This window comes from Monodon monoceros, unplaced genomic scaffold (genome assembly GCF_005190385.1).
Source record: "Monodon monoceros isolate NGI ecotype Baffin Bay Population unplaced genomic scaffold, NGI_Narwhal_1 Super_Scaffold_4, whole genome shotgun sequence".
Taxonomy (NCBI): Eukaryota; Metazoa; Chordata; class Mammalia; order Artiodactyla; family Monodontidae; genus Monodon; species Monodon monoceros.
This window is the reverse complement of record NW_021703781.1, coordinates 76,619,675-76,643,270: the sequence shown is the minus strand read 5'-3', so window position 1 is coordinate 76,643,270 and position 23,596 is coordinate 76,619,675. Positions and strand designations below refer to the sequence as shown.

General features: G+C 46.0%; 1 protein-coding gene across 4 annotated transcripts in view; it reads left to right on the top strand.

Moving 5' to 3' along the window:
- Window positions 1–23,596, top strand: part of LOC114908456 (disintegrin and metalloproteinase domain-containing protein 12-like) — a 668,284-nt gene that overhangs the window by 126,019 nt on the left and 518,669 nt on the right. For 2 of the 4 annotated variants that reach the window (XM_029244625.1, XM_029244623.1), the window contains exon 3: window positions 22,863–22,954. The exons of 1 other annotated variant lie outside the window; for it this stretch is intronic. In XM_029244625.1, coding sequence (XP_029100458.1) covers window positions 22,863–22,954 — 92 coding nt within the window. Of the gene's footprint in view, window positions 1–14,281; window positions 14,418–22,862; window positions 22,955–23,596 lie in introns of those variants that run through there. One more of the 4 variants, XM_029244624.1, reaches the window with a different exon arrangement.

Genomic DNA, 23,596 nt, shown 5'->3' with positions numbered 1-23,596 from the left:
CTCCCATTAACAATAAAGAATTCTTCCGCACCCTCCCCTATCTGCTTATCTTTCCAAATGCGGTGACCTTGTTTGTAGTATACATTCACCTTCACCTGCTCATGGTAATTTCAGCCTCTTTCTGTTGTGGAGCAGAACCCTAGCGTGGATTTTTGCCTGTGTTCACAGCAGTTTTGCTTTTCCTGCTCAATGCACTAATCCGAATTCCAGTAGAGTCGCTGAGTATTCCAAATGTGAAAAATACATCCCAAATGCCCTACTCTGCCAGTGGGGTAGAAAGGTCCCTCCAGGCCGCCTTGCTCAGCTCAGGACTGCAGGAACCACCCCCTGGCTCTTTCTCCCCATGGCCCGAGAGACACAAAGATTTAATAAACTTCAAAGCTAATCTCGCTCCAGGCTCAGCTTTCTGCAGCAGAAATCTCTTGCCCATCAGCCAAGGACCAGTTCCTGGCCCCCACTCCGCTGGCAATATGCCTCCTGTCAACATGTTGAATATTTCATAGTGCCTTGGCTTTGTGGGTTTCCCTACCCTGTTAGCAGCTGGCTGTTCTGTTAGCGACTTTGGGAGGAAACCCCTCACTGTGGGATGACGTGGAAAGCTACATCTAGAATCAGCAGAGGGGGAATACCATGGCGGTTAAGAGCATGGGTTTCCATGGTGTTTCAACTCGAATTTGAATTCCAGCTCCTTCACTTAGGAACTGTGGGTTGTTGGACAAGTAAGTTCACTTCCCTAAGCCACAGCTTCCTTATGTGCTAAAGACAGTTCATCCTACGTGGGTCACTGTGAGAGTTCAATGAGAAAGGAAAATAATACGCCTGTAGCAGTACACAGTCCATGGGAAACATGAGTATCGAGTTTTCGAGGGCTGCCAAAACAAAGTGTGGCAAATTGGGTGACTTAAACAATAGAAATTTACTCTCGTAGTTCCAGAGGCTGAAAGTCCAAAATCAGTGTGTTGGAAGGGTGGGTTCCTTCTGAGGCCGTGAGAGGGAATCTGTTCCAGGTCTCTCTCCCAGCTGCTGGTGGTTTCCTGGCACATCTCTGACTTTCCTTGGCTTGGAAGCATCACCCCGATCTCTGCCTTCACCTTCACATGGTACTCTCCCTTGTGTGTCAGTGTGTCTAAATTTTCTCTTTATAAGGACACCAATCATATTGATTAGGGGCCCACCCTAAGGACCTCATTTCGACCTGATTACTTCTGCAAAGACCCTGTCTCCAAAGAAGGTCACATTCAGAGGTCCTGGTGGTTAGGACTTCATTATATAAATTGGGGTGGGCAGGGAACATAATTCAACCGAAGACAATATACAGTACATATTATCAATTTCAAAATTTTCAATAATAAATCAAAGCCTGGAGAATCGTCACCAGATGAAAGATGCACTTTCTCTGCTGGGCCGTAGACATTCTTCAGCATCCAGAGAACTTTTAGACAGAAGAGTCAATTTCTGTTGAGCCGAGTCACAGGGAAAGCTTGAAAGTGGTGAGAAATCCAAGGATCTTAATCTTAAAGGAAATCAGCCAGTGAAGCTCAGACAGGAGACTGTGGTGCTCACCCGCTGTCACCGGGAAAGCACGAGGGAGGAGAGAAAGGAAGACTCCCCTGCAAAGCCTTTGCTCAGGCAGCTGCAGGCAATAGCTGTGTCTATTAAAGATGTTCCATTTTAACAAGAGCCAGGTAACAGGCTGGAGTCTTGGGGGGGCTGGGTTGCTAGGCAACAGCTTTATCATTTGCTGGGAAATCCACAAACTATCTCATTCCCCTTGTGAACGTCTCTTCTTTGGTAAAGGTTAGGTTTAGAGAATTGATGGTAGTTTAGAACTTTTGGGGGGAGGGGTGCAGGGCGGAGAGGGAATGTATATATGTAATCAGTTCACAATCTAAACATAAATCCTTCCTGTTGGAAATGACATGGTGACATGTCCTTTGTTGCTTTTTGGCTCTCTTTTGTATTGGGTTGTGTGAGCACCAGGGCAGTCTGACTATGTGTCCTTAGCAGAAGAAGTGGAAGTTAAGGATCTATGGACTGCAAAGTTTAGGTGTGATGTCAAGCCTCTCTCCTTCTTTACTTTCAAATTTCAAGTGCTAGTGATAAAAAAGCAATTACCTGTTATCTTTTGTTGGAAAAGAAGATAAGCACCAAACCCACTTGCATTACCCTTTATTTTTACGTCCCCACGTTTGTTTAATCTCAGGCATTCCTATTCCAGCTTCTGAGGACTTGGCAGTATAATGGACTTGCCAAATCCAGCCCTTGGAAGCTTTCTGTTTTAGGGGAAATACAAAAGCTGCCTGATGGAGGACCCCGAGTCTCCTCACAGGCCAGGCTTCCTGCTGCAGGATCTTCAGGGCTGCCTTTGATTGGCAGATGTTTTATCAGACTCAGGCTCTGAAAGAATTCAAGGGCCATCTCATCTGGAAGAACACAAATGCAGCTTTACGCATGGTTTGCGGTGGACGGTCTCAGTGTTGAGACCACAGGCTGAAACGATTTCCTTGAGGCCAGTGTAGCTTGGTGGGGAAGTTTGGTTAGAGTCGGGCAGGGCTGGGTTTGAATCCCAGCTGCACTCGGGAGAGCGGAGCAACCTTTACTCTTTCCTGAAGTCCAGGACAGAATCGAGACTAGGGATGACTGCTGGCAGAGTGTTTGCTAAGGCGTGTTCACTGCCCACCGCCTCTTACTGCCACCGCCCCGACCTCGGCCCTCTCCCAAGTTCAAAGTTGTATCAAGGCCAAGTTCAAAGTTGTATCATGGCCCCACATTGACAGAGAGAGGATGTTCTGTGACAAACACTGGGTCTGGGTGTCCCAGACTGAAGACCTGGTTTCTGATCTCAGTGCCCCCTGATCCCAGTGTAGGACCACCGCAGAGACCCCTTCCAGAGCCGGTTACATGCAAATGGGGGCTTGCCTGCTCTCCTGGTCGCCACCCTCTTGTAGGATTCTGCTCTACCTGTCACCTAATCGTGGGCTCTGCAGTGACAGCTCAGATTGTTCTTGGAGATGAGGAACCCCTGGCAGGGATTTTAGCACTCATGCCTAATGTGGGCCTGAGCCAGCAGGTGTTAGAAGTTCAAGGACAGCCGTGCTTCATATGGGGGTTTTATGGCTCATCACTATTCATCCGGTGTTGCCTAATGCGGATACTCAGAAGGGAAAGTCCTGACTGAGGAAGGCGAAGAAGGAGACTGCGTCTCTGTCACCTGCAAAAGAAATAGCCCTATTTTCTCCTCATTTATTTCTGATGGGAAGATGCAAGACAGACTAAAGAAAAATGAATTTTTAGAAAAAACTCTCTATTGAATCAGCATTCCTGTAGCCATGGTTTAAATTGTGAATACTTTTCTCAGTATTTGCTTTCCATCCGGTCAATTCGAACAGTGCACTTGATTGATAGAGGTGTGAGCACAAGTTCGTGTTTTACAGTTTTGTAGCAGGAATCTGTTAGATGGTGGGGATCTGTTTACAGATTTCCTGAGACCGAAATGAAAATAGGTAGCTTTTCATGAGCGGGAGCTTGGCTGCCCTGAGCAAGCTACCTGGGTACCATTTTCTTCTCAGTGAGGTGGAAGTGGCCTGTTTCTGCTCCTGGGGGGGTTGGAGGGGGCATGGGGGGAAGGTGCTAAAGGGGTGACTGTGACTTCCACATAGACTTACCGAAGGAAACAGCCATGTGCAGACCCCTGGGTATGGAAAGGCAGTGCTCTGTTCCCATCATGCTCTGTGTGGGTGCATGATGAACAGGGGCTTGCTGGAAGTTTCCAAATCCACCAGAGACTCCCCATTTCTGCCAATTAGCGGGGTGGGTGGGAAGCAGAAGGAAAACAACAACAACAACAAAGAAACCTGGAGTTCATTCTAGAAATTTCTGTATTCTTATGAGAAAAATGAAAGTCATGTGGACCCAGTGGCACTATTATCTTTTCTCCCTTTGGGAGTGAAAGAGAGCTGTAGGGAAGCTGTCTCTACGGATGTCATAAAAGAGCTGTCTGTGTCTATTGGATCTTGGTTACACCAGCAGTACTCCTGTGAAATGAGGGACCGCGTATCCCAAACACAGCAGTAGCCGGTGTTTGGCAGAACAGCTTCCAGCGAGATCCAAAGAACTGAGAGATTTGGAAGCAAACACGCCCAGTTACAATGTTAAGAGCAGGCGTGGTGGAGAATGGCAGATGTGATGCCAAAGAAAATGAAATGGCAGAGAGAAGATGCCCAGAAATTCTCAAGGGATAAACCAGAGAAGTAGTTAGGGCACAAGAGGCGGGCGTGCTGAGGCCTATATTGGAAGCACAGAATATGAAATGCCAAACAGACTGGGTTTGCACAAGCAGGTGGCCCCTGATGTCTCAGGGGTCGGGGTGGGGCCTTGGTGGGATGGGACTTGTACCCTGGATGTGAAAAGCTGAGGTCTTCTCCAGGGAGGCTGATCTGGTGAGCAAGGGGGAGGTTCCTCAGCAGGAGGGCGTAGCTGTGTCTGGAGCTCCAAGGAAGGGGAGGGGAGGGAGAAAGAGCAGGTGCCTCCTCGCGCTCACAATAGGTCACTGTATTTCCTCCCTCCTCCACTTTATATGTAGATACATCCTGGGGGCTCTGGTCCAGTCTGGCCCCAGCTCTTATGGGGATCCTGGCCTCAAGAGGTGCCAGGTGAACACCGTGGTTTGGGTCCACCCCTGGAGAAACAGCACATGTCACTCAGCCCAGTTCAGCAAACATGTCATCAGCTCTTAAATTGATGGGCAGCTGCCACTTCTCAGCTTCTGCCGTGTGCCAGGCGCTTGTGCTGAGAGTTTCCCGTGCAGGAAGCAATTCCGTCAATTCGCATTTCACAGATGGAAAATGGGCTCTGAGAGGTTAAGTTTGCTAAAGTCAGAGTTGGGGTCAGGTCCTCCAATGTCAGAGTCCATTGCTCATTGCTTTATCTCCCCAAGCACAAGATTTGGGGTGGGGGGGGCTACAAAGACGGAGGCTGTTGCCCCCAGGAGGTTACAGTACACTGAGGACTACAGCGCAATGTGGAAGAGTGCCCTGGAAACACAGAAGAACAACTGGTTTGTTTTTTTCTGGGGGTGAAAGCTTCTAGAGGGAAATAGTTTGAGCTGAGCCTTAAATGATAAGACAGATTTCCACTGAGTTGAAAGGGACTTACTTCTATATTTAGAGAACTTAAGAAAGATATTACCACCTTGACATGGGTATGATATGGTTGGGAAGAGATTTAAGCATAAGCATATGTGAATATTATCTGTGAAGCCGAGAGAGGCTCCCAGAACGCCGCTGTCGCTGTCGGGAGCCCTGCTGGCTTTATATGGGGCTTAGCAATATAGTAGCAAGATGTTTTTTTTTTTAAGAACACTTGCTTTGTGCTCACTCTGCATATGAGTCCTGACTCCACTTATTGGGGTTGATCTGGGGTGACCCCGCTTTGATCAAGCCCACTAAAGACTCCAGGCTCAAGCTCAGAGAGCGTGAGGGAATTGTCTTCTCTGAGTTCCTGGAGCCAAGGAAGTGCTGGGAATGAGAAAAAGATGCAGTGGTGATGCCAGCCACCGGGAGGGGGCCACAGAGCTCAGGCTCCATGGCCTCTTGGAAGGTGAAATTGGCAAGGAGGCAGCGGCTCACCCACTGAGCATCACGACCACCCAAGAGAATCATCATAAAGTTACCCACCAAAGGCAGATAGAGCCAGAGGTCAGGTTAGAGACAAGGAGGCTGGGATGGAATAACAACACACAATGTATGTATTTTTAAATATTTTCTTGATTGATTTTGTTGATTTTCCCTTCCCCCCAAAACCAACTTTTGATTTTGTTGTTTTTTTCTGTTCTTTCATTGATTTCTACTCTTATTTTAATTCGTTTTTTGTCATCCATGTTAATATATGTACCGGTAGTTTATATATTTTCACTGATGGATAGTTAACTATCTCACAATTGATTTATAAATTCTCCTGTCAAAGAACATTTTCGTTGTTTCCAGTTTTTTTTTTGCCATAAAAACAACGATGCTGGGGCTTCCCTGGTGGCGCAGTGGTTGAGAGTCCGCCTGCCGATGCAGGGGATGCAGGGGATGCAGGTTCGTGCCCCGGCCCGGGAAGATCCCACATGCCGCAGAGCGGCTGGGCCCGTGAGCCATGGCCACTGAGCCTGCGCGTCCGGAGCCTGTGCTCCGCAACGGGAGAGGCCACAGCAGTGAGAGGCCCGCATATGGCAAAAACAAAAAAACAAACAAAAAAAAACAATGATGCTACGGACAGTCTTATAGACCCCAGTGCACATGAGGAAGAGTTTCTTTTATTTACATACCATGTCTCACTAATTCTAAGATGTATTTTTATATTTTAATATATCTGAAATCAGAATGTGTATTAAAATTAGTGGCATCTTAGGATATAAATTAGCAGCTTTTCTTCCCTTTCTTGGTGATGCATAAAGTAATTGTACATTTTATAATCAATGAACTGTTAGATGTTGATGAAATACTGTAAATAAGAGCAAAATTACTCATCCTCACCTTTACTGGGTTATTTTTTCAAGTATCAGTTTATGCTCAGCAGCCGCGCACGGGAATTGCTGTTGCCTCACAGCTTTACTGATATCTAATATTGTTGATTTTTGGCCAGTCAGATAGATGTGACATGGTCTCTTGCTGTGATTTTCTTTTCCTTCCTCTATTTACTAATGAGGTTGAATATCTTTTGCGCTGCCCAGTGACCATTTCTCTTCTGAGAAGTGCCTGTTCTGTCCTGGCCTGTTTCTTCCATTGGGTTACTAGTATTTCTCAAATTAATTTACAGGAGTTTTTAAAATTAGTTTTGTTGCTAATAACCCTTTCATTGTCTGTTATATGGGTTACAAATATCTTTTTCTAATTGGTAGTCTGTTTTCTCTCTTTATCACATCTACTGATGGTCAGAAATTCTTGAATTAAAAAGACTTGAATTTATTTAGTAGTGTTTGCTTCTGGGAACATTTTAAAGATATCCCTTCCTACCCAGGATCATAAGGATATGAACTATTTTATCTCTTAAAGGTCTTTAAGTTTTATCATTCATATTTAGGTTTTTAGATGCTCTGGAGTTGATTTGTGGGTATGGTAAGAAGTATGGAACTGATTTGGTTTTTGAAGTAATAACTAATTCTCCCAGCATCAGTTTTTATATTTTGTTTTTATCCAAACCACCTCATTATTTTTCACATTTTCATATATGTAAGGGTCTCCTTCTGGGTTCTTTACTATTTTCCATTAGTCTGTTTCTACTTATTCCTATAGCAGTGCACTATCATTTTTCTACGTCTTTAAAGTAACTTGATATCTGACAGGGCAAATACCTCTCCCCTGCCTATTTGTGTGTCTTTCTCCAAATAGAAGCCTTATTGATTTTCCTCTCTAACTAGGTTTGACATATCGCCTCACACTCACAAAGAGACTGCCGTCATCCGGACATCTCAGAAAACCCCACAGTAAGCTGGGAATCAACCACTGGGTCATGCTAGAGGCCTTACTTCCCAGGTGGTGGGAATGTTCTTTAGAAGGACTTGAGAGTCTAACCTGCTTGATGAGGTCAGAATTGCTGAACCTGTTTTGCAGATGAGCAAACAAAGAGAAGGTCAGTGACTCATTAGCTGACACGGCTAGTCCATGGCAGAGCTGGCCTTGAGTGCAGGTCGGCTTCCTGTGTTTCCAGCGCAGAACTGCTGACCTGCAAACACAGCAGCATCTCCCGTGATTCCTCAACCTCATTGGCCGCAGTGGATTTTGCTCCCACTCCACAGAAGAGTTCTCAAGGCCAGCCGTTTTACTCTTCATTCAATTTCATGTTCAGTCCCACCCAGCCCCACTGGACCGGCTTTTCTAGCTGCAAGAGCTGCTCTGCTCACTCTTTCTTCCCAAGCACACTTCTCATTTACTTCTTTATCCTATTTTTGGTTTTAATGATCTGTTCCTAGGTTTCTAACTCCCTCCCCCAGATTGGTAAGTGTGTATTATCCCTCCTTTTCCCTGGACACCTGGAAGTGCTAAATCTTGGTGTTCGCACCTTTTTTCACCTTCTTGAGCCACTGCCAGTGGCTTCTCCCCTTTCGTGTCTCTGTGCAAGTATAGAAGAAAGGCCACGCTGGGGCACTGGCAGAAGAGCTGTAATTACTGAAGCTAATGCCGAGTCTCTCTAAAGTTCAAGTTCATTAGTGAAACTTCTTTTATCTTGTCATTCTAGTTTCTGATGAGCATGTACTTATTTTGCAATCAAGAGTAAAAATGTTGAATTATAATAATAACAGCATCATTAACTTTTGCTAGAATGTTAAGCTGCATATAATCTCCATGAAGGCAGAAATTTTCTCTCTATTTTGCCTGTTGCTGTGACTTTGGGGTCTAGACCAGTGCCTGGCCCATGGTGATGCTATAAAAATATTTGCTGGATACATAAAGGAATGAATTTTATTGGGTATTTTCCACATGACAAGTCACATGCTGAGGGCTTTCAGTATGTCTCCTCTCTTAGCTCTCACACCAATCCAGTGAATTGATATCGCGATCCCTGTTTGGGAGATGGGGAAGCTGAGAAGTTAGGTGGATCGTCTAACTCACAAACTTTATAAGTGTTCAAGCTAGATTCAAGCCCATATCTGTGGAACCCCAAGAACATTCTCTTAAGCCTTCATGCAGTAATGCTGCTATCATTGAAGGTACATAGAAATGAGATGCTGCCTTAGGGGGGTCTGGGAATCACTGTTGTTCCTTTCACTCATTTGAGGGGAAGGGGAATGGAGAGCATGATAGTCTTCTTTTTCCTAGAGCTGCTTTTATAAAAAGACAAATAACCCAACTTAAAATTTGAGCAAAGGACCTGAATAGACATTTCTCCAAAGAAGATTGCAAATGGGCAGTAAGCACATGAAAAGATGCATAACAAATAACAATGCATAACAAATGCATAACAAATCAAACCCACAATGAGATACTACCTCATAGCCACTAGGAGGCTGTAATTTAAAAAATGGATAATAACAAGTGTTGGCAAAGATGGGGAAAACGGAACCCTCATATTTTGCTAGTGGGGATGTAAAATGGTGCAAACAGATTGACATTTCCTCAAAAAGTTAAGCATGTAGTTACCATATGACCCAGCAATTCCACCCTTAGGTATATATCCCATGAGAAAGAAAACCTGTGTCCACATAAAACCTTGTACACAAATGTTCATGGTAGCATTGTCTATTATAACCCCAAAGTGGAAACAACCCAAGTGTTCATCAGTTAATAAATAGATGCACAATATGTGCTGTATCCATACAGTATGAATCTTGATGCAAAATGAATATTATTTGGCCATAGAGAGGAATGAAATTCTGACACATGCTACAACATGGATGAACCTTGAATACATGTTACTCAGTGAAAGAAGCCAGACACAAAAGCCCACATAGTTATGATTTTATTTATTTGAAATGTCCAGAATAGGCAAATCTGGAAAACATATGTTAGTGGTTTCCAAGGATGGGGAGTAATGGGTATGGGGCTTCTTTTGTGGACGATGAAAATGTTCTGGAATTAGATCGTGGTGATAGTTGCACAACTTTGTGAATATACAGAAACCATTGAATTTTACACTTTAAAGGATACGTTTTATGGTATGTGAATTATATTTTTAAAGAATCAACTCCAGGGAGAGAGCAGCTCAGCCCAGCTAGACAGGGTGTGGTTAGAAGGTAACTTGACTGACAGCCAGCAATCCGGGGACTTTATTAGACTCAAATGAGCAAGCCTGACTCTGCCACTTCACAGCTGAGAGCTTCTCTGGCAAGCCTTGCCCCTCTTTGAGCCTCTGTTTCCTTTTTTTGTAAAGCTGCAGGTGAGGACATGGCTATACATGTAAGGGGACAGTTGTTCTTGCCTAAGTTTTGGATCCGTTACAGCAGGAGGGGCTAGTAGGGGACACAGAGTGCTAATAGGATCTTTTCTCCATTAAACAACAACAGCTCAAAACAAAAATCACAGCCAGAGAGAATAGCAACCTTGTTCTAACTGTTCAGCACAGCTGATGAGCTGTTGGCAAATTCAGTAGAGAGGCCACTTTGGCTTTCCAGGTAGGAATACAGGATAATGGCTGTAGGGTGTGAGCATCTCCAAGCATGGGTTTTTTCCTTGGATGCTGGGCTCTTGGGTATGGTTCTGTGACAGCATCTCTCTCCCCAGACCCCCGATGTGCAGTGCGTGGCCAGTGGCTCCTATAATGGGAGATTTACAACTTGGAACTTCAGACACCGCACGGACCTCCTTTGTCCAGCTCATGGCAGAACGTGTAATCATCTCTGTGGGCTCCTGCCCCAGGCTCCAGACAGGCTCTGGCCAAGGCAGCTGAAAGCACAAGAAGCAAGAAGCTCCACAACCCCACCAACAAGAGTTACATCGCCCTCACGAAGGAGAGGAAATCCATTCTGACATCTTAAGAAAATGTTTCGGTGGCTTGTTTACAGAATGAACCCTGAGCTGACAGCTTCTCCTGGTCTGTCTGGAGCATGTGGCTTTGCAGCTGGGCCAGATGTGGCTCCAGGTTCTTTTGCAGGAGCTTCCAACAACGTCCCATTTTTCTTCTTCGTGTGTCGGTTGTGATCCAGCGCTGGTCTAAAGGCACACAATCCACCCCTGCTCATCCTGCAGAAAGCTGCCTAGATAACCAGCAGGTGATCGGGACCCCACTGCAGCCTGGATCTCAACTGGGGGGACCTGGGGGGGCAGAAGCGGTCACCTCTGAAATCAACCCACTCCATGACGTTCAATACAAGGTAGCGATGATGCTTGTTCAGTGAGCTCGATGTTCCTTGAAGAAGAGAGGGTGTCACGATGCCATTTTCCAGTTTATGAAAGAAGCAAGCTGAAGTGGAGATGCCACTCCCACACCCCCTCCCTCAAATGTCCCCAGCGCCTCACGGCCCAGCCATCGTGGACAGGACTCCTGGCAGAGCCAGGTGGCGTCCTGGAGTCCACGCATGTGACATGACTCCTCATGTCACAGATGGGGAAGCTGAGCCCAAGAGGTGCTGAGTGGCTCAAGAACAGTGCCTCAGCTGCTTGTCTGGACTTGTCCTGCTGAATCGTGCTGTGTTAGGACCAAAAGAAAGGAAAAATCCTCTTTCCGCCTCTCCCACTGCTGCTACTTGCTGCCCACACCCAGGCCCTCTGCTTAGGTGAGACTGCACGTTCCCAGAAAGTTCAGCAGCCCCCTCGCCCCCCTGCGCAGGCCCCTGGTCTTCTCTGACCTGGGCTGCCTCCCAGCTCACAGAGTCCTTTCTGGGGGTGGGATGGGGTGGGGAGGTGGCACCTTCTTTCCTTTTCAGGTTGGAGCCCATGTTGAAGACGTTTGGATTACATGTCAGAGACAACCTGTGCTTGACTGCTTCCCCCTGTCAAGGGCTTAAAACAAGACCTACTCCTTCTCGCCATGCATGTGGGTAGGAAGGGAGGAAAGGATAGTTTTTTTTAAGATGACTACTAAACTTATCTACCCATGTGGCTATCTCTTTGCCATATGTACCCCTCAAAAAAAGACTCTAGTGATTGCTAAGAAAATGTTGGGTTATATGACCAAGGCAGGACCACAGAATGAAAGGCAGAAGACAACCTGTAGAAAGAACTGAAAGCAGGGACTCGAAGTGATATTGGTACAGCCATGTTCACAGCAGCATTATTCATAATAGCCTAAAGGTGCAAGCAACCCAAGTGTCCATCGACAGATGAATGGCTAAACAAAGTATGGTCCATCCATACAATGGAATATTATTTACCTCTTTAAATTTTTATTAAAATAATTTTTTTTGGCTGTGCTGTGCAGCATACAGGATCTTAGTTCCCTGACCAGGGATCGAACCCGCATACCCTGCAGTGGAATCATGGAAGCTGAACCGCTGGGCCGCCAGGGAAGTTCCTATTTACCTTTAAAAGGTAGGAGATTCTGACACATGAAACAACATGGATGAACCTTGAAGACAGTAGGCTGAGTAAAATAAGCCCGTCACAACAAGACAGACACTGTATAATTCCACTCATCTGAGGTCCCTATAGTAGTCAGATTCATAGAGACAGAAAGTAGAATGGTGGTGGTCAGGGGCTGGGGGAGGGGGAACCCCCAGTTATGACTTAAGGTGGACAGAGTTCCAGTTTGGGAAAATGAAAAAGTTCTGTGGGTGGATGGGGGTGATAGTTGCCCAACACGGTGTACATGCACGTGCTTAATGCCACAGGACTGGACACTTAAAAATGGCTAAGATGGTAAATTTTGTGTTTTGTGTATTTTACCACAAGTAAGGGGAGGGGGGAAGCCCATAAGAGGAAATAATCAAATCCGTGTTGCATTGAAAAAGGTCTCGTGATGTGTCTTATTCCTTCATTGGACTCTGAGCTCTTTAAAGATGGGAACTCCTGTGCTCTATTCATCTTTGTTAGCCCAGCACCTGACCTAGGTCCTCAAAGACGTCAGATTCCCAGTAACTGTTGGCAGAACTGAAGTTGTGGCGTGACCCCCGCCAATGCCGCCCATGTGAGCGGGGCCTCGCGGTTTAGAGGAGTGACGCATGCGCACGAGTTGCGCCCGGTGGTCTTACTCGGTCCTCCAGGGGTGACCCTGCTCCTGCCACAGAAAGGCAGACCCCAGAGCCATGCCTGGGCACCAAGGGCAGAGGCACGGTGCCTCCAGTTCCGGGTGTCTCAGAAATCAGCTAGAGCCCAAGCAGACAGAATTAGTGGGTAGGTTTTTATTCATTATTGGGCAGGTCTGTATTATACTCCATCATTTTCTGGAAGAGATGAAAATTATGTAAAACTGCAGCTAATAACATGTTCCATTTTTTGGGGGGGGGCCCGATGTTGACAGGCAGTGTGCTGGGCCCGTGAAAACTTTTCATATTTCTCGCCTTTAACTGAGGAGCAAACAGCGACAGAGTGAGGGAGCTCCTCTGACACCCAAACCCAGTCTGTTCCGTCCACTTTCTCAAGCTTCATAGGAGAGGTTATCAGATCCTACAGATTCTGCTCCATTTCTACCTTTTCTACATGTGCAGTGATCATTAATATTGCAAACTCTCAGCTTGAAGCTTATTGGACAGGTGATGATTGGCAGGTTACTTCAACTAGGCTCAGCTTTCTCATCTGTAAAGTGGGGATAATAATTGTGCTCTCCTCCAAAGGTCATTCTGTTAAAGGAGATAAACCTTTGTATCCAATATCTGTCTTGCTGTGATCGCACAATAAATTTTAGCCATGATGGCGTAATAGTGACACTGACCCGACTCAAAGCACCTTGGGGTTGTCCAGTGAAATTTACATTGTCCTGGTGTTTATGAACCAACTTACAAAGGTGCTGTCCATTTATATAAAGACCCATGCTATCAATGCCTTGTCCCAGGGGATAACACCACTCTCCGTATGAAATGGTGTATTTCATTTGAAAGGCAATGAGTTATGCAATTTATCACGTCCCCCCGTTTGACCTTGGCTGCTGCAAACGCACCCTTAGTTTGTGATTCTTCTGTGCCAGAGTCATCTTTAGCCCAGGCTTTATGGTCCAATGAGTTCTCCAGCTCATTACTTGCTTCTTTTATCACAGTTTGGCTGGTTTTTATCTGTGTTATTAATTATAAGCTACCTCAAATATGATTGGGTATACATTAGAAAACAATATTCATTATAATTTAGTGTCAAAGGTGTTTTATTAAATTGTAGGAATTGATCATTCTTATAATAGCTTGCACGGTAAACAGACTGCTGTGTTGCCCAATTTTCTAGATAAACCGGTTTGCAAAAATTGGTAACACATATTACAAGCAGGGTAAACAAATTAACATTGTGGTGTTATCTGAATGTATTTTAATACTAAGGGAACATTTCCACAGTAAAAATGCCGCCTGGCAAGAGAACCAGCGTCATCAAAACAAGGTGAAAAATAAAAAAGTAAAAATGAGAAGTTGAGGGGAAATGTGTATCTGACTGTAGGCAGTAGTTCTTTGTGTATCTGATTGTAGGCAGCAGTTCTTTGTCTCACATCAAACAGTGCTGTGCAGAAAACTTTAATGGTTGTGCAAACGTGTTTTACTTGCTAACAAAGCCTCAGATATAAATGTCAGAGTGATGATTGCTATTCCTGCTCAGGAGAAATAGCACAGGGTGGACTCTCCACCCCCTCCCCAGTTGCCATGGAAACATTCTGGTGACTTCATCACAGGTAGAGCATTTGGAGGTTCTTCAGGCCAGCATGAAAGGTGGGAGCCTGACTCATTCTGAGAGGAATTACAGATGTAAACTGTGGCCGACTTTTCTTTCCTTTAGCCGAGCGCATCCTTGTCATTAAAAGACCTTTGAATCTAAGTAAAATGTCTTTGAAACATCAGTGGAATATGATCAAACTGTCAGAGGAAGGTATGTTCTGATTTTTTCCCATAGGTGGCACAGTGGTTGAGAGTCCGCCTGCCGATGCAGGGGACGCGGGTTCGTGCCCCGGTCCGGGAAGATCCCACATGCCGTGGAGCGGCTAGGCCCGTGAGTCATGGCCGCTGAGGCTGCGCGTCCGGAGCCTGTGCTCCGCAACGGGAGAGGCCACAACAGTGAGAGGCCCGCGGCCCGGAAAAAAAAAAAAAAAAAAAAAATATATATATATATATATATATATATACATATATAATTTGTTCGTTCAGTCAACACTCAGCAAATGTCTTCAGCTGGCAGGCACGGTACTGAGCACTAGGCGAAGGTGATGATGAGACGTCCTCCAAAGGCCTCTGTCAACTTGGGGGACACACTCAGAGCAGACGATTACAGGACAGCGTAGTGGGGACACACAGTGATGCCAGCCTGTCAGGGAGCACTGTGCTGGGTTGAATGGTGTCCCCCCAGAGACGTGTTCAAGTCCTAACCCCCAGACCTGTGAATGGGACCTTATCTGGAAATGGGGTCTTTGCAGATGAGGTCATACTGGGTTAGGATGGGCCTTCAATCCAGTGACTGGGGTCATTATAAAGACGGAGGGACTTGGAGACACAGAGACACAGGCCGTGTGAGGATGGAGGTAGGCCAGCGAGGCTGCCACAAGCCAAGGAATGCTAAGCGCGGCCAGCAGCCACAAGGAGCTAGGAAGAGGCAAGGATGGATTCTCCCCTGGATTCTTCAGAGAGAGCACGGCCCTACTAACACCTTGGTGTCAGACGTCTCACCTCCAGAACCGTGAGAGAATAAGTCGCCATTGTTTTAAGCTGCCTTGTTTGTAGTGATTTGTTATGGTAGCTCTAGGAAATGAATACAGGTGGCAACACAGGTTGGAAGGCATGTGGGGTGGGGGCAGGCCTAGGATCCCTTCTGAGAGGAGGTGATCTTGAGCTGTGCAGAGGAGTTAGCCCCCTGGGAAAGTTGGGCAGGTGTCATCCAAGGCCAAAGTCACAGAGACGATGAAGCAGCCCCATCCAGGAAGGAGAAGGAGGCTTATTTTAAGGATTTCTATCCTGATCTCCTTTTTAAATTCTTTTTTGGAACTTGGGAGAGATTTTATTAGAGAATAATTAGAGAATTATTTCATGGAAATAATTTTACTTAATAGACTTTTAAACTTCAAAGTCTTTGGATTATTTCTTTTTTAAAAATTTATTTATTGAAGTATAGTTGATTTACAATGTTGTGCTAATTTCTGCTGTACAGCAAAGTGACTCAGTTATACATAAACATACATTCTTTTCCATTATGGTTTTCCACAGGATACTGAATATAGTTCCCTGTGCTATACAGTAGGACCTTGTTGTTTATATATTTTATATACAGTAGTTAGCATCCGCCAATCCCAAACCCCCAGTCCATCCGTCCCCTACCACCCTCCCCCTTGGCAACCATTCGCTATGTCTGTGAATCTATTTCTGTTTTGTAGATAAGTTCATTTGTGTCATATTGTAGATTCCACATATAAGTGATAACGTAAGGTATTTGTCTTTCTCTGTCTGAATTACTTAGTATGATAATCTCTAGGTCCACCCATGTTGATACAAATGGTATTATTTCATTCTTTTTTGTGGCTGAGTAATATTCCACTGTATATATATATCACATCTTCTTCATCCATTCATCTGTGGGTGAACATTTAGGTTGTTTTGATGTCCTGGCTATTGTGAATAGTGCTGCTATGAACATAGGGGTGCATGTATCTTTTTGAATTATAGTTTTGTCCAGATATATGCCCATATCCTGGTCTCCTTGAGCCCCAGCACCCCATGCACATGGGCTCAGATTGTTATGTGTATATTTCCCAGGTCTTGTTCTGGGGGGGGGATATGTATCCCTTTCATTAGAGTTTTCAAAGGAGCATGTGACCTTCACAAGGTCACAAACTGGCAATGTCAAGGGGATTTGGGAGTACCTGACGGGAGACAAGGCTGGTGGGGTCCCCACTTGATTGTGACCTTGCTGAGACCAGGCAGTTCAGGGAAGATTAAGCTGATGAGATGTAGCAGAGCCTTTTTCATGAGATAAATCAGGACTTGGGTGTTAGCTGGACATTGGCAGTGAAGGAAAGGGTGGGTGTGGAGGGGGCACCTCAATTTCTATTGTGCGTGATGGGAGGATGGTGACCACTTGCCAAGAAAATGGATATGGGGGAGGAATGGGAGGGGAAGGAAGGGGAGGGGAAGGAGGAGACTGCAGTGGCAGCAGCTTGAGGGGAGTTGATTGGTCCGTTTTTGGAAAAGCTGAGTTTGAGGGGCCTTGAAGGCAGCTGGTTCTAAGGGCTGGTGCCCACAGGTGAGGTCTGGGTCCTTCCTTGGCACTGATCTGAGATTTGGTAGGAGGACCCAGAGGGAGTCAAGGAGAGGACCCACTAAAGAAAGGAAGACACAGTAGCCAAGAGGGAGAAGCTAGTAAGAAGACCCCATTGTTCCAAAAGTCAACCATGAAAAGATGGTCCAGAGGCACCGAGTGGTTAACAGGGTCAGATCTCACAGAGGTGATTAGCTTAATTCAAATCTGAAAAGTGATTGTCTCTGAGAAACATCTACTTAGAATATTAAGAAAGGGGTATCGTTGAGGGCAGGTGAAAATACCGAGTAAACCTTGCCTCCTATCAGACTAGAAATGAGGGAAGCGTTTACAGTCTATGAAGCGGGAATGTGACTGTCCCATCTCTGTCCCTGATACACATGATAGAGATATGAAAACAAGCAAGCTCTGTGTACCAGCGAAAGGCTGGGGCGTTCATTATTTACACACGACTTTGATGGATGGGTTCATTAGTCAATGCGTGATGTGGCTCGTCGGCTATTTTTGTATAGACAACTCAAGCCATGCTAGGTGCCGCATGGGAATTGTATGCAATGCCTTACCTGTACCCCAGGCTTCACGCAACATGCTGCTTTGCCGTTTCCCAGATTTGCTGGATTTCTCTGCTCTTACACTTTCCCTTAAGCCCTTTCCGCTTTTCTCTTTTGCCTCTGCTTGGGCTGTGCCGCCTTCTCCCACCCCACGTCCACTTTTGTCTAAATCCACCCCATCCCACACCTTTCCTGGGTCCCTTGGCTGGCAGGGCTCTCCCGGCGGCTCACTGGGGCCAGAAGTAGCCAGACTGTGACTTTCTCTTAGAGCTGTGGAAGGCGACAGCCTCTCACTGCCTTTGCCGCTATGTCCAGCCCGGGGCCTCCATCACCCTGAGCGTGGCATAAACTCCCGCTCAGATGGATCCCATCCCTGAAGCACTCTTCACTCCAGGGAGGACACTGGATGCCAGGAGAACCTGGGTCAGGACCTCATTGCTCAGTTCATGTTGTTCTGCGCTTGGCCTCCGGGAAGGCCTCCAGGGCAGGAGTGGCTGTGGAGAAATGTCTCAGGCTGGCGGAGACAGAAGCAGTTCCATCTTTCCAACCATCACGGGAGAGAAACCCTCATCAGACGTGCCCGTGCACTGATACTCTCCCCAGACACAGAGGGCCCTGAGCACCGCACACAATCAATTCTTTAACCAGCCATGAGTGCCCTCTGGTGAGACCAGGCTGAGTTTTAGTTTGCTTCAAACTAACAGCCTGCTGCCATTCCTCATGGCTTCATTCTAATTGTAAGCATTGATAAGAAGCCCCATTTTGATCCCCTGGGTGTGGTTTTCTAAAAGTCGTGGGTTGATGGTAAGTCAGAAGCACTGCCATCACCTTCTAGGGCCTAAAGTCACCATCCGTACAGGAGCTTGTTAGTCTAAGACCAGCAGTTGTTCTTGGACTTTAGCTGCATGGAGTGTCCTAGAAGGGTTAGGAAAGCCCAGAAGGCTGAGTCCTGCTCCAGAGTTTCTGAATCAGTAGGTCTGCAGGTTAGTGGGTGGGACCTGAGAATGTGCATTTCTTTCCTTTTTTTTTTCTGGCCGCCCCAGAAGGCATGTGGGATCCTAGTTCCCAGACCAGGGCTCGAACCCACGCCCCCTGCAGTGGAAGCACGGTGTCCCAAGCACTGGGCCGCCAGGGAAGTCCCTGCATTTTTTTTAAAAAACATTTTTATTTTTTAATGTTTTTATTGAAGTATAGTTGATTTGAATGTTTTGGGTATACATTATATATATATATATATTTTAAATATATATATAATATATGTTCTTTTTCGGATTCTTTTCCATTGTAGGTTATTACAAGATATTGAATATAGTTCCCTGTGCTATACAGTAGGACCTTGTTGTTTATTTTATATATAGTAGTGTGTATATGTTAATCCCAAATTCCTAATTTATCCCTTTCCCCCCGTTCCCCTTTGGTTACCATAAGTTTGTTTTCTAGGTCTGTGAGTCTATTTCTGTTTTGTAAATAAGTTCATTTGTATCACTTTATAGATTCCACATATACGTGATATCATAGGATACTTGCCTTTCTCTGCCCGACTTATTTTACTTAATATGATGATCTCTAGGTCCATCCATGTTGCTGCAAATAGCATTATTTCAGAGAATGTGCATTTCTAACAAGTCACCCCGTGACGCTGAGGCTGCTGGCATGGAGACCCATGTTGAGAGCCCCCACTACTAGCCAGCACCATGAGCTGGAACTATGTTGAGCTTCCAAGAAGCAGAGCCTGAGGCAGGGATTAGAGGGCATGAGGGAGGGGGTGCTCTTCAGGACAGAACCATGAGAGAGAGTGAGGGAGGCCTGATGGGGAAGGTGCTGAGGAAGGACGGGTCTCAGGTGCAGTCTGGTTTACGCTCTGGAACAAACAAGAGAGTTACCCTGGCTTTTGTACCCCTCAGAGTCACCACTGGCTGTGGCCAAGGTGCAGAAAAGTATAGCCTTTGTCGAGGATGGTTCTCAGAGACCAGCAAAGCCGTGAGCCTCTGACTGCTACTCTCCCAGCAGCCGGGGGCAGCAAGGCAACGGGGCAGGGCAGGAATAGAGTCAGCTCAGTGTCCTAGATCCATAGCAGGGAAACTGGAGGCCCTGAAGTTATGTAAACTACACAGAGGCACACAAGTATTGTACCTGGACTGCCGGACTCCTGTGACGAAGCCCTGTCTGTCCTACAGGTGCGCAGGGCCCACCCACCCTCTGCCAGTTTCCTTTTAACCGGAACCATTTCCCGATGCAGAGTGAAATTGACTTGTTGGCCTTGGGACAGGCACCTGCCCCTGAGAACTCTGGGAAAGACCAGCTCGCACTGTGGAGAGAGGGAGCAGACTGGCCTGGCCACCTCCTGCCCTTGCAGCAGGATCTCTTCCAGAAACCAAGGTCAGGTGCCATGTGTCCTGGCTTCTGCAAATTTCTGTACTGGGGACACCAATCCCAGGCACTGGAAAATGCCCAAACTCCTGTCAGTCTTGTTCTCGGTAACCTGCCCCAAATGTCCACTGGCTTTGCCTTATTCAGAGATGCCAGGGTAGGGCCACCCAATAGAGGGGGGCTCTATCAGTAGTGACAGTTATGTGGTCAGGTGGGAGGGGACGGGGAGGCGTTACCACATGACAGGCACTCTGCTAAGTTCTTGATATTTGTCATCACATGATTCCTTGTAACCCCGCTAGGAGACAGGTCTTGTGTTTCCTCTGACACATGGGAGAATGAGACTCTGACAATTTAAGGAACTTGCCCCAAATGACTTAAGCTGCCCAAATGGTTAGTGTCAGAGAAGGATTTGAATCAGGGTCTTTCTTTCCCCAAAGTCTGTACTTTTAACCATTCTGGTAATCCCCCTCCTGAGGCCCTTGGGGTCATCATTAATTGATCAGGCACCCTCATGCATGGCTGTAGTCACACCTCAGTTTTACTCAAAAACACGCTCATAACTCTAAGTTACAACTTTGCCATGTGTGTGAATTCCCACACACAGTTAAAAAAATTTTGAATGTTGCAATCATGGGGTTCGTAAGCCTTTGATTCCTTTCTTTCAGTTAATGTTGCATTGTAAGTACTTTCCCAGAGTGTCATCATTTTAAAGGCCCTACATTCCAACCAATACATCTACCTCAGGTTCCCCAACTAGGCTGTGATGGGCGTAATAATGGCCCCCCGAAATATGTCCACGTCCTCGTTCCCAGAACCTGTGAATATATTACCTTGCATGGCAAAAGGGACCCTGCAGGTGGCATTAAGAACCTTGAGATGGGAAGATTATCCTGGATTATCTGGTTGGCCCAATCTAATCACAAGGGATGTGATGATGGAAACAAAGTTTGGAGTGATGAGGGGCCATGAGCCAAGGAACGTGGCAGCCTCTAGAAGGTGGAAAGGCAGGAAATAGGGTCTCCCCAGCCCCTCCCACAGGAGTGCAGCCCTGTCGACACCTTGATTTTAGCCCAGGGAGACCCGTATTGGACTCTGACCTCCAGAACTGTAACATAATATGTTTGTGTTGTTTAAGCCACTAAGTTTGTGGCCATTTGTTACAACAGCGATCAGACACTCATACACAGCCCCTGCTTGTCTGATGGTGGCAGTCTCCCTCCTCCCTGCTAGACATGATGACACTTCTCCATAGCTAATGCTTGTTGCATGTTGTTATAATCTGGGCATTGTGCTACGGGCTAGCGACTTAGGTCACTTATCCTTTTTTAAGGAACTCTGTGAAGTAAGCACCACGATCTCCATTTCATAGCAAGGAACCAAGGGATGCTGAGTCACTTGCCCAAAGTCTCACACGTAGCTAGAGACCCTGGGACTTTGTGGCCTGATTCCAGTGAGCACGGATGCCTTGGTCCTGCTCATTAACAATCATAACCAGGGTCATTTATTGGGCATTAACCCCGCATCCCACCCCAGCCTGAGTACTTTACCTACGTTACCCTTAGTGCACAGATGGCAAGGCTGGGTAGGAGGTGTTATTATCTGCACTTTATGGATAAAGAAACTCAGAGAGGGTGAGCAACTCCCCTCCTGCAGGTAAGCTGAGCTGGGATGCAGACCCAGGCCGGTCTGGCCCCAGGCCTGTGCTGACTGTGGAGTTCTTAAATGTGGTGCCCCAGGACCAGAGCCGGGAGATTTCTGTCTTCATCAGCTTTATTGTCAGTTCATCATGATGTATCGACTCTGCACAGAAATCCATGACATCTTTCAGGTCTTATATTTGCGCTTCACAGGAAGTGATCTGTGCACATCATCTTGGATGACTGTCTCTGTCACTCAATAACAGGGATAGATGGAGACAAGCCACAAGTCTAGGTCGAGCTGACAGGGGTTCTTTTGTCACCCAAGGACAAGACGAGACATAGGCTTTGGACGGGTCCGTGGTAGCCCTTGAAATTGCCATGTCCTGACCCCTTTGCAAACTTGAAAATACTATAGCATATCATTTTTCCCACAAAATGCTTTAAATTTTATCTGAATTCTTTAGTAAACCCTTCTCATGAGTTGATAAAGACAATATACTAATTTAGAGAGGGGCTTTCTTAAATCTCTTCTTTCTCATCACCAGCACCAGCGCTGGGAAAGCATTCTTTGTAGTCTTTTGGAAAATCACTTTCCCCGGAATATCTGCATTTGTGGAAGTGACATTGTGACCCTGGGCTGTGGGGATGGGGCCACACAGACTCTCGTCATTACCCCACCTTCTTGTGTTTGACTCACATTCCTGCAATAGCAGCAAGACACCCAGGCAGACGTCCTAATACCACTGGTTTGCCTCACAGACTGCTTTGTTCTTCTACCCAGCTTTCCGCGAGGTGTACAGGGCAGGCTGGGTGGATGAGGAAATTCCGTAGAGCGATTCCGTAGACTCGTCCATTGTTTTCACGCTGGTGGACGGTAGCCAGGACCACAGCCCAGGCTCTACAGTTCTTGGCCCACTGCCTTGTGCTGTCGGGTCTGATGGTGCTCTCGGCTATCGCCACGGCGGATATTTACGTGGAGGGTGGTCTACTGTGTCTCATTTATCCTCACGGATATCATCACAAAATTATCCTCAGATATTCCAGAGCAGTTTCAATATCAGTGTCTGAGTTGCTCAAGACTCCTTCGAAAATGATTGTGTTAAGAGGTTGGATGAAAGTCGATCTTGCAAGTTCGGGCTTTCTTAGCTCCAGGGCTGTTGAGAAATCCATAGAAGTGATCCTTCTGCTGGGTGTAAACTCAGGACATGGGTGAATGTGTGAGGGCTGAACTTGTTCAGTTATTCCTGAGTCTGGGAACATAAACAATGGTATGGAAGAAGGAATCTTGCAGCCTGATAAACTAAGTAATAAGGAACTCAGAGCCTCCATGGAGGGGTGGAGTGAATGAGGGAAACAGAGAAGGTTTTATCAAGGGTCAGAGTACACTGGATTCACTATTGGTTCATATCATACTTGAGTAGATGACATTAAATTTTATAGTGAAGTTATATACTCCATTTTATCCTTTCGTATACTAAAAAATAGCAATATTATCTCCCTTTGCCTAGGATTACGGGACAACCAGTACAGTCCCCTCGATCACTTTGCCCTTAAAAATCTCCAGTCTGATGTTCCAGAGAAGAAATCTGACTTCACTGAGGTAACATATGTTTCTAACTTCTAGAGTAGTCAGCAAAATGCAGCTAATTGTAGAACATGATCACCGGACTACTTGTCATGTGTTTGCATTTTATTTTGTTTAGTCAAAAAGGGAATCAACGCAGCAGAAAATCTAACCATCAATGACTAAGACTTTACGTTAAAGTATGCAGTGTGTATTCAATCAGTCCTTTATAATCTTGACCTATAATTTGTAGATTTGCAGTATCAAAAGACAGCATGGTGATTGAATCTCAATTTTAAACCAAAATTAATCTGCTGGAGAGAGAGGATGATGCCATTTGGCATTGTGAAGGTGGAGAAGAGGTAATTTGAAATCTAAGTTACCACAGGCCGTTATAACTGCAAAAAGTGTCAGTAGTCTCATTGGGGGAAGAAAATTAGAGGTCGTATTTACAAGATGAAGTGTTTCTGATTCTAGACAATAAAAAACTCTGTACACAGTGGTAGTATTGACAATGTATCACATGCCAGGCTCTGTCTAACTGACTCATTTCGTCCTTCCCATGATCCTGGGAGGGAGGTACCATGGGCTCTCCATATCCACAGGTTCTTCATCTGCGGGTTCACTCAACTGCCGATTGAAACTATTTGGAAAAAAACTTCCAGAAAGTTCCAAAGA